At 42.7% G+C, this 12,012-nt stretch overlaps 1 protein-coding gene across 1 annotated transcript; it reads right to left on the minus strand.

Moving 5' to 3' along the window:
- Positions 1–10: 10 nt before the first annotated feature.
- On the minus strand, positions 11–11,902 carry rmc1 (regulator of MON1-CCZ1). The gene is made up of 20 exons (XM_035741961.2): positions 11,047–11,902; positions 10,471–10,547; positions 10,298–10,382; positions 10,138–10,194; positions 9,923–10,009; positions 9,334–9,474; positions 9,067–9,170; positions 8,843–8,932; positions 8,469–8,574; positions 8,104–8,212; positions 7,004–7,048; positions 6,787–6,840; positions 5,241–5,369; positions 4,981–5,087; positions 2,647–2,766; positions 2,384–2,461; positions 2,030–2,134; positions 1,472–1,540; positions 999–1,224; positions 11–186 (listed from the first exon to the last, which is right to left on the minus strand). The coding sequence occupies exons 1-20, from the start codon at positions 11,146–11,148 to the stop codon at positions 107–109; spliced, it is 1,971 nt and encodes a 656-aa protein (XP_035597854.1). The 5' UTR covers positions 11,149–11,902; the 3' UTR covers positions 11–106.
- Between the last annotated feature and the right edge of the window lie 110 nt (positions 11,903–12,012).

Consider the following 12,012-nt stretch of genomic DNA (forward strand, 5'->3'; position numbering starts at 1 on the left):
TAATACAAAATTAATTGTTAGAGTATGTACAAATGACTTTATTAGCATGATTTCAACAATTTACAATAAGTTAGATGGGCTGTGGGATAAGATGAAATGTCACTGCTCAAACTGTTGCTTGCTTCATGAGTGCTTGCTCCCCGAAAACTTGCTTGAAGTATACCACGTGTTCCTCACAGTGCTCACCTAAAGGCCAATCAAAACAGAGTATTGGGTCAAAGGTCAGTCAATACACACCAGTGGCAGTTGGGTGGGAAGTGATTTTTCAGCAGTTCATTCAATAATGAGCTATTTATTCCAGGTTTTACTTATTACCCATCTGTTGGTTGTGTTTTTAGCATTGGTACCGATTGGGTCCTTATTAATTTATACGTTTTCAAATGTATTTTTATTGGATATTTAGAAAAGGTCTATGCTTTGCTCTGTCATGGATTTCAGTTTGCGTTGATAATGTTGGCGTCTATCAAAACCTGAAACCTATAGGAAACAGGTTCAACCATCGATACTCTCCCATGTGTTCCAACGTTTCAAAGAAACCATGCAACTAGGATAAATGTGTTCATATGAATAAAAAAAAGCAATAGGAGCACACAACAGCAGGCGAAGCCAACTAAACTGCTCCAGCACCTTTCAGCATATGCCTGTTGTTCCTGGCTTAATATAGTTATTATTTGGGTCAAGGTAATCTAATAGAAGAAAAAAAATAAAAATCACAGAGGGCACTCATTCATTATTGAAAACTATGGCGTTATCAACATTTCTACAACATTCTTTCTACAGTCATTACAAAGGAGTTAGTCAGACCAGAGCCATGGAAATAGATGAATTTAGTGTCACCCTACGCAGAGCCATTCCTTCCACCTTTCGGTGCAGACAAGTCACACCATTGGTGAAACCACCAGACCTAAGACAATGGTCTCCATGGTGATAAATAGCACATTACATAGGGAATAAGGAGCCCTTTCAGCTGAAGACCTGGTGTAGAGGTGTCACCTAACCTGGGTTGAAGCTGGGGTTGCCTCTCAGGCGCAGGTTCCTCTGCTCAAAGAACCGGAAGATGGTGTAGAAGAGCATCTGGTCGGCCGTCTGGAGCGCCGCATCCAGGAACTTGCGAGCAGAGATGTTGTCGTTGCCGCCCACGCTGCGGATGAAGCGCAGAGCACCCAGCACCTGCTGTTTGGACAGGAGCACCTCCACGATCTCATCGTTGGCCGTGGACAGTCTCTGTCACACAGACAGATAGATGGAGGACGTTACAGATCAGCATGTTAAAACATGTCTATATGAGTACCAGGGTTTATTGTTATAAGTTAGCCTTGAATGAAGTTCACATGAAGGCTACTTTCTATAATTAGTTGTCAGGATTCTCTGAAAAAAACAACCAATTCTACAAAGGACTTTGGGGATGTCCTGTGTGATAACCGATAGCTGTTTAAAATAGTCTGCATGTTAGCGTGTGTGTGCATCATACCTTTAACATGTCCAGGGAGAGCTGGTGTGCAGCGGGGTAAGTGCCTTCTAGAGACAGCAGCAAACAGGCCTTAAGACAATACAGACACTAGACATGTTAATTCCACAACCAATCAAAATAAAGATCATACAGTGGAACTGATCCAAGGTCTGCTCAACCAATGGAACAACAGACAGTAAATAATCAACGAGCGCTACAGTAGCCTTGTGCCTTTTACTTCCAACAAAACAGTTAGCTGGTGAGAAATGGGATCACAGGAAGGAGGTTCCCACGCATTATGTCGGATTAAATATTATAAAGAAATTAACTTTCAAAGACCGGGGTAAAACACATATGTCAAAAGGATTTTATATTATTTCCATTGGAACAGGCAAATCTTATGACGTGCAGTTGAAGTGAAGTATATAGATCTTTTCTGAAGCATTGCGTCTACAGAACTAACAGCCTGCTGGCGACTTTGCATTAAACGTCACCCCCAACTCCTCTGAATACCCAAAACCTACAAGATCAAACTACCATGAAATAGTTGAGCTTTGCTTATAATAATTGAGGACTCACCAGAGGTTTAGAGTCACTGAGGACGTGGTACTGGAGGAACTGATGAAGCATGTAGAAGAGACTGTGATGAACCAACGTCTTAATGACCAGCTCATACAGGTAATGCTGGAGGAGAGGAAAGTGGACCTTATATTTCAGACAACTCAACATCACAGTTCCCAATTGAAAGATAATTTGATGACAATATGGGACAATAAATATGCAGAATCTACAGGAACACAAAGCATACTAATGTAGCACTGACAACATGTTTCAAGATGAAACCATGTCATCCCACCATTATGCATGAAACACCAAAAAAAAAACTGTTCTGATAGAGCCTCCCGAAAAGACTTTTCTGCAATGAGTACCTACCTGCACAGTGATCTGGACCTGGTTGAGTGAGCGGATGTACTCCATCAGCACAGCAATGATGAATTTGTGAGACACGTCCTGTTGGAGGGGTGAAACGATAGAAATGTTCAGTCATCTAACAGGCAAAAAAAATTACTTTCAATTCAAATAAGGCAGCAGCCATTGGAATATGGGCTTCACCACCACCAGTAGCCTTGTGCCTTTTACTTCCAACAAACAGTTAGCTGGTGAGAAATGGGATCACAGGAAGGAGGTTCCGTCACCTTTTTCTCTGTGAAGGAGGACAGGACGTGTGTGTACATGTCGGACTGGTCGATAACTGCCTGCGTCCGGACAGGCCTCTCCCGAGCAGTGCTGCCTCGGCTGGGACCAGACTCCATAGCCTGAAAGAGATCCAACAGGTAACAACTAGGGCTGTGGCAGTCACAACATTTTGTCAGCCTATGGATTATCAAGCCAATAACTCTGGTCTCATGGTAATGAACAGATTTAGCATCTCCTGGCTCCCACACATAGCCTACAAGCCACTGATGCAGACCTTTGTAACATAAATCCATGTAATATGGCCTACACATTCACAATAAGTCATTTATTTTAGACAGGTCTAAAACATATGAAGAAAATGTAGTCCATTTCAGAAGAACAGAACAGCATTCTGTGAGTTGTCCTTAGATCTGGCTAACTCATATGGCTGTGGGCTACACTTGTTCATTTAGTAGACAAGATGTACTTATAATTCTGTGGCATTATTTTAGAGTATGAAGAATATAATTGAACAATGACGCGACTAATGATGACTTGAAAAAAAGTCACTGGAAAAGGCATGAGCTCTGCTTTGTTTGTTTTTTGCTCAGGCTGTACACACTTCAGTCTCTCATTCACAATTTGACAAGCACTTGATAATGCCTTGAATTTCCCGGCGGCATCTCCTTAGTGTGGCCATAATGCACCCTAAAGAAAATCCATGCCTTTTGCAGCCAGTGGCCGTTGTGCCCTTGGGGTAAATATAATAATTCCCTTCTCCCGGAGTGCTGCGGGCTCCAAAGCACCTCTCACTCACATGGCTCTCTATCATGTGATCGTGTCTTTCTCACAGGCTAAAAGTGAAGGCAGACACTTTGGGGACGCAACTGTGCGCGTCATTATTCAATTCCGAGGTGCATATTTAAGATATTGGAAGAAATGTCCGCATTTACTTAACGTCAGCCAACAAGATGAGTAGACCTAACGAACAGCAAAAGCACTAGCCTATGTCAATCTACTATCCCCCATAGTACAAAAGTTGACCTATTATATTCTGTGTGAGAAATAAATATTCCAAACATAGTCTGGGAGAGTTGTGGGATGCAATAGATCCCAAATGAATATAACCACTAGTAGCAAATACAATTATGCATGCAATGCTTTTATTATGAACTTGCATTTTTATGGGGGAAATTACCTTCCCCAAACTTGAAATTCACACGATGCTTATATATGCCAGTTAAGCTCCACAGCCATTGTAAAAGAGGATCAAATGTGCCTAATTTTAAGATGTTATTTGGCCACTTTAGTTGTGATACAAACCTTATCAAAACATATAGGCCTATGGGCTAGGCTACATGAGGCTACATGAGGTGTGCGACCATGATTAGAAAAAGACGGGGGGGGCTGATTCTTACCTTACGCTGCGAATCATTTACAAGTGATAATATATAATTCACAAGTGATATGCTAATATTGTCACCCATCAGACTATTCTTGATTTAATCTGGTCTTTACATATACTACACAATATGTATGTTTTAAATGTGTTTTTATTTAGAATGGCCCATTATCATGCACCTGTATCAAAACAGGGGCAGTGGGAAAATACACGTCATCTATGCACTTAAATAACAAATGGAGGTCGCTTTTCCTGTGGTTCATTTTCATACCAGCCAGGTAGGCTATACTCCTGTTGTGAAGAGAAGCAATCTGCTTAATATTAGGAACGTTGAGAAATAAATATACCAGGTCTAGCCTATAGAAAGCTGATGGCCTCTTAAAAAGAGGATCCCATCACTTTGTTTTCTTCTGCAATTGCATAGCCTATAGAAATGTTGTGCAACATGAGCTCATGAAGTGTTTGATTAGATTTTCAATCAGGGTGATTAGAGGGACAATAGAGTGCTGAGTACCAGACAGTTAGCAAATTTGGTAGGCTAGTAATGACCATCAGCAGCAGAGCTTGGAGAAGCCTAATTACTGTGACTAAACAGTCACATGGAATTTGACTGCCGGTGTGGCGATAATAGGGTCACGTAACAGCCCTAGTAACAAAGTCAAGTTACTGCAACAGACAGTGTATGGGCTACTGTCCTGATAATTCGTAATATGGACAAATCAAATCTATTCAGTTGACTATATCCTCTTCATCCTTTTTGTTATTCAAGTTACAAGATCAAAAAGGTTAAACGGATCTACTAGTAAGACACCGCTACTGTCCTAAATAACTTTTCACTAGTGTCACTTGACTTTGTTTCCAACATTAGGGCTGTTTTCCTAAAGAAGTCCTAAAATGTTTGTTTTGTTTCCTCGATACTGGTGTGATCGTGACCCTAGTAGGCAGTACTCACCACAGTGTAGGTCTGCTCTGCCTCCAGGTACTCTTTGAAGACTTGGTTGAGTTTGTCAAACACTGTGGCCACCACTGGTAAGCTCCCCTTGTCTTCCCCGTTGAGCACTGAAACACACAGAGAGAGAGGCCTTGAGTGAACACTGCCTATGTTCTCTATGGTTGAGGCTCTAATCGTCTATTCTACAACCTTGTTTTATTAGAGTGCTTCCTTCAGCGACGAACAGAGTCTCCCCTATCTGTTACACAAGGCAGTCTTACTTTGTGAGCACACTGACAGGATGACCATCTTGCAGTCTCGTCTGCGCAGGAGGAAGTCGATCAGCTTGCCCTTGTCCTGCAGGAGGTTGACGGTGGGTGGCAGCTTCACCTGCAGATACCACTGATACCCTGAAACAGAGGAGGAACACACAGAACAGGTCAGACACCCTGAAACAGAGGAGGAACACACAGAACAGGTCAGACACCCTGAAACAGAGGAGGAACACACAGAACAGACACCCTGAAACAGAGGAGGAACACACAGAACAGACACCCTGAAACACAGAACAGACACCCTGAAACAGAGGAGGAACACACAGAACAGACACCCTGAAACAGAGGAGGAACACACAGAACAGGACAGACACCCTGAAACAGAGGAGGAACACACAGGACAGGACAGACACCCTGAAACAGAGGAGGAACACACAGGACAGGACAGACACCCTGAAACAGAGGAGGAACACACAGAACAGGACAGACACCCTGAAACAGAGGAACACCACACAGAACAGGACAGACACCCTGAAACAGAGGAGGAACACACAGAACAGGACAGACAACCATGCAAGAACATGAGCACCATCCGGAACAAGCTGTAGATGAGAAATGTGGAAAGCAATATGGTAACTAAAAAAAGTGAAGTGAAAGCAATATGGTAACTACATAGCCTAGAAGAGGAGGTGGCTCTACTACCACGTTGGTTACTATACACCCATCTGCTCTACAGTGAATAGGGGTTAGTGGTCGTTTCCGGTCCAGATGACAGTAAGCCGGGACATAGCCGTCTATGGTTAGATGTTTCTGGTCCAGATGATTACAGACAGTAAGCCGGGACATAGCCGTCTATGGTTAGATGTTTCTGGTCCACATGATAACAGACAGTAAGCCGGGACATAGCCGTCTATGGTTAGATGTTTCATGATAACAGACAGTAAGCCGGGACATAGCCGTCTATGGTCCACATGATAACAGACAGTAAGCCGGGACATAGCCGTCTATGGTTAGATGTTTCTGGTCCACATGATAACAGACAGTAAGCCGGGACATAGCCGTCTATGGTTAGATGTTTCTGGTCCACATGATAACAGACAGTAAGCCGGGACATAGCCGTCTATGGTTAGATGTTTCTGGTCCACATGATAACAGACAGTAAGCCGGGACATAGCCGTCTATGGTTAGATGTTTCTGGTCCACATGATAACAGACAGTAAGCCGTCTATGGGACATAGCAGTAAGCCGGGACATAGCCGTCTATGGTTAGATGTTTCTGGTCCACATGATAACAGACAGTAAGCCGGGACATAGCCGTCTATGGTTAGATGTTTCTGGTCCACATGATAACAGACAGTCTATGGTTAGATGTTTCTGGTCCACATGATAACAGACAGTAGCCGTCTATGGTTAGATGTTTCTGGTCCACATGATAACAGACAGTAAGCCGGGACATAGCCGTCTATGGTTAGATGTTTCTGGTCCACATGATAACAGACAGTAAGCCGGGACATAGCCGTCTATGGTTAGATGTGTGGGTGTTGTCACTCACCTTCGCTTGCACTGATGATGATGTCGGGTTGAAAGACGCTCCAAGATGAGGAGTCTGAAGGTCAAGGGAAGCATCCATGATCATCAGTAATACCACCACCTACCATTATACCACCACCTACCATTTCCCTGCTAGCTGGTCCAATTGTCATTGACACAGTTTCATTGACAAGTGCCTGCCGCAGCTCATCTAGCTACTTGCGTTTCATAAAGGATACAGAGCTCACAAGGCACCGGAGGCTGGCTGGGTACAGCAGAAGGACCTATGGAGAAGTGAAGTTAGTTTCTGTCAAGGCTTTAGGAGACATATTCTAAAAGCGACAGATGGGAGTGAAGTGACAGGAAGTTACGTCACAGACAGAAAAATGACACATGGGTAGAAAGAGACACCTTTCTGTCACACATGAGAGTGATACAATTACAACTGGAATGACTGAAAGGCAGAGAAGATAGACACACATACTGTCAGCGACCAAAACAGCCAAGCAGTTGGTAAAGTCTGGCCTGTCCATACACACTCAGTGGCCAGTTTATCAGAACACCACTCCGTTCACAGAAATGAGTCACGTGGCCTGCTATATAAAGCAGGCAGAAAGGCATCCAGTTACTGTTCGATTTAACGTTCCAGTGGGCAAAACCAGTGACCGGGTTCAGAAACGTCTGGCGTCCTAGACTTTTCACGCACGACAGTGTCTAGGTTTGACAGAGAATGGTGCAACAAACAAAAAGCATCCAGTCCGTGGCAGTCCTGTACGTGAAGACACAGCTAGTTGAGAGGTGGAAGCAGAATGAATCGTGCACGCTAACAGGTGGGCCACAAACAGACAAATAACAGCACAACAGTGGTGTGCAGAACGGCATCTCAGAACGCACAACTCGTCAGTCCTTGTCACGGATGGGCTATTGCAGCAGACGACCACACCGGGTTACACTCCTATCAGCTAAAAAACTAAAAGAAGAGGCTCCAGTGGGGAGGCAAATACCAACACTGGACAATTGAGGAGTGGAAAAACATTGCCTGGTCTGACGAATCCTGGATCCTGTTGCATCATGGCAGTCAGGAATAGGCGTAAGCAGCATGAGTCCATGGCCCCATTCTGTCTGGTGTCAACAGTACAGGCTGATGGTGTAATGGTGTGGGGAATGTTTTCCTGGCATACGTTAGGTTTCTTGATACCAATTGAGCAACGTTTCCATGCCACAAAGAATTCAGGTTGCTCTGAACACACAAGGGTATCAGGGCCCAGTACTAGATGGGTGTATCTAATAAACTGGCCAATGAGTGTATATACATAGAGTAATTCCAAGTAGCCTATACCTGTGAGGGGAATCCTGTAGGGGTGTATGGAGCGAGGAGGCAGCACAGGCTGGTGGACGTTCAGGGCACAGTCAGGCTCCCGTAGCTTGATGTCAAATATGATGGAGGTCTGAAATAAGACATAATCTACATCATGCCAGACTTAATGGGTTTGGACCCTGGATATGAAACAACACAACCGTAGTGGTAGTTTGCCTGTCTAACCTCAAGCAGGGTTCTGCCTTGATTTTTTTAACAAGGTGGTCCCCCTTTGGACTCAAGAGATTGCATTTATGAACACCTGTAAAATGCACCCCTCTTACATTCTTTGGTGAGAACCCTGCTCAAAATGCTCCAATTGTCATTTCTTGCCAAAAAGGACTTACCTGAGTGCTCTGATGATGCACTACCACCAGGTTATCCACCACGTTGAGGGCAAACTTCCCTGTGGTGTTGAGTTTTAACACGTTGGTCTTCTTACAGGATCCCTCCCTGGGAACAACATGTCGTTAGGCCAGACATAATTTACCAATTTAGCACTTCAGGTATTCCCCATGTACAAATTACACCATGGATATTTCATTTCAAGATTGATCCAGTAAATGTCTATGAGTAGCTTCTTACTCTAGCTAGTTTCTCTAGTTACACAAGAAACTCTGAATATAAGGGCGATATGATTGCTGCATGACCATGTTAAGTTAGGAGGAATTTCAGCATGTTTAGAGGAATGTCCATTAGGAATATGCTAAATAAGATGTACCTGGGTAGCTGATAGAGGATCACCTCAGCACAGGGACTGTCGGTAGTTCTGGAGTGATGCTTCAGATACATTACATACAGCTGACCGTAACTACCATTAGAAACAAAGTGAACAACTCATTCAGCGTTCATACAGCCCAAAGGGCTTTTGCTTTTTGTTTCAAATTGTTACTTGAATATCGAGCCAAAATATGAAATATCAATTCAAAACAGTTACAAACTCACATGTTGGCCACGGCAATGTCCCTCTCTGACAGATTGAGCTTGGCTGGCTTGGGAACCACCGGAAGCTCGATCTCAAACTTGGACATTTTAGACATGGTCCCACTCTGGTGGGACAAAAAAAACCCAATAGGTTTGATGATTATAGTTCCAGCCACTTTAGGATGCTAATGCTTGCTCAAACATGAACTTTTGGTGGTATATATCATGTCTTACTGTATCAGCAGGTGGACATTTTTGAGACATCCTATGTCAGTTGTGACCACTTACTTTGAAGGCAAACGGCTGCAGCACATTGCCCTGGAAGGTGGTAGAAAGTAGAATGACTGCAGTCTCAGGACAGTACATGTACCAGTTCACATTGATGCTCTGACTCTTCAGCAGCTTCAGGCTACGCTTGTCAGGAAGCACCTAAACACAGAGAGCATCTCATTGACAACTTCAACTCAAATGAAAAACTGGAACAAGACACCTTTTTGTAGAACATTGAGCCTAACAGGCATCCCTGTTCACATTTCAGTCTTCCTCTTTTCGTATTCCAGTCTAAAGAGGTAACGTTACCAATCAACCTAATACTGTGCAGTACTGCAAAATCTGACAACTTTATTTCTCAGTCAGTGGTAAATTAAGACCTCTAGTGGTTGTAGTTTGAATTGAGTCACGCAAGTGTCATGTGACAATGTTTTAGTATAAGAAAGAGTAATACAGGGCAAACTCAATTGATAGTGCTGTGATACAATAACCTAGGAAACAATCTAGGTGTGCAACTTTCCTGATAGTGCATTCCTATCCTAAATCACAAAAACGACTGGCTTTATTATATATCACAAGAAATATGATTCATGTGAAACATAGTTACCTGGTAGAACTCAATTCCCTGGTCAGTGATGAAAACGATTTCATTCCAGTTAGTCCAACAGAAGCCCAAAATACTGGCATTCTTCATCTGTCAATCAAAAAGGAGAATATAAAACAAATCACACCTATTGAAAATTGACTCATGCTTAGTTACAACATGAAGAAATTACAGCTATTTTGAAATTCAAACATTTGACACTGGATATGCTTGCATACCTTACATTCCTGGGAGAATTCCAAATGTGGATAGTCCGGTATGAAGTTTATGAAATCCTACAAGAAACAAAAACTGAGGCTTTTGGTCAGGCCATCAGCATGGATAGAAAACACAATAATTGAATAACATAGAGTTGAGAATGATTGCTGTAATGTTTACCACAGATTTTGGTGTTCTCTGAACTGCCAAAATCTTATTTCCGATTGAAAACTTGATGCACTTCACCTCTCCTTTGTCATCCATTCTGTGAAGAAAATGTATATACTGCATGAGAGACCATTATCATTGAGCTTATGATCATCATCGTCGCAATATATGCATCATCTCGTTACCTGAAGGCAACTGAGCTTTTGTCCTCTGGTCCTTTAACCACAACCCCAGTGGCACCCCCTGATCGCACTGCAAACACCTGAAGGAGCAACCAGGGTAAATAGAGAACAATATAAAAGGATTTGGAGCCTGGTATCCACTACATTAGGAGGACAGTGGAACTTCTACCTGAAGCATTAGAATGAGGGTTACTGCTCATCTAACCTGCCTTGTTTAGCTGGTGAATGTACTACCAGAGACATGCGTTAAATGTTGACTGAAGTTCACTAATTCGTCTACCATATTAATTAGCCATACTGTATGGCTACACTTTAGGACCTTCACCAAGCTGCAACATGGGATTCAACAGTTTGACTGCCACCCTCATCAAAGCTAGTTATTTGTACTTGCGTTCACATAAGCCAGCAATACTGCAGTAGCTACCAAGCTGAATGTAAAATCAAGATAAAATATGATTTATTTAGCTAGCTATAATCGCGCTAACTAAGCATCTAGCTAACTATTTCTGGAGTAACCACCATAGCTGAGCATATCCTTCTAGCTAGCCTTGGCTGTTAACGTTAGTAACGTTAATGTACCTGTTTGTTTGCTTCGTCAAAAAACACATTGTTGACGCTTGAGGCATTTTCAAATTGCACAGGATTTTCACAAAGTTCCAGGTAGTAGTGTTCCTCACTCATTGTGAAGCTTTAGCTTTGCTGACTATTATGTATTGCAGTTAGTTGTCAGTGTTTGCTCTGCATTTCATAAATTAATTGTCCAAAGCCTCTCTCTACGGCAAGTTCCGGTTTCAAAATCATGTGACAGTCACGTGACTCACGTAAAATATTAATGCCACATAGAACAATGACATATATTTACCGGATGTATAAATCTGAAAGCTTGGCGTGTCCACTCACTACAGCCCAGCGGCCGGCAGCGGGAGGAGATGGATTTTGACCGACATTCTGCACTTTTTCTCATCGATAAAACATGTGATCTCAATACAGTTTTCGGTTACTAAAACGAAAATATGTTATGAACTGATTGGAATAAGTTTAGTAGACTTTACCCTTTGCCAAAACACTTTTCATATTGCGTTATTTAATAGTGCAAAGGCGAATTGAGTTATTGCACACGCGCACTTCACAAAGTAGGCGTTCCCTAACGGAAATATACAGATGCCTCCTTGTTCTGCACAAAATGACACATTTGTTCACATAGCCCAGTCTGTCGTTTCCTATCTTGGTTTAGTTATAATCTTTGGTAATGCTGCGTTCATATCATGTCGAAAACTCGGGACCTCCGAGTTAAAAGTAAATTATTTGCGTAAAGCTTCCTATTTGATTCTAGTACCTCCCTGGTGGGAAACTCGGGATCCGAGTCTTCCGCCTAGGTTAGCAAGTTGGACATTTCTGAGTTTCCAACATGCGACTAAAACTCTACTTTCAAAATAAAAGTCGATTGTCAAACTGAAATCAAACACTCAAACAAGATATAGGTGGTTTCTGCAGGCTTTTACACAAGTTGGACTGGCTGACTGAGTAATATTGACATGTTATAGT

This window comes from Oncorhynchus keta, chromosome 28 (assembly GCF_023373465.1).
Source record: "Oncorhynchus keta strain PuntledgeMale-10-30-2019 chromosome 28, Oket_V2, whole genome shotgun sequence".
Taxonomy (NCBI): Eukaryota; Metazoa; Chordata; class Actinopteri; order Salmoniformes; family Salmonidae; genus Oncorhynchus; species Oncorhynchus keta.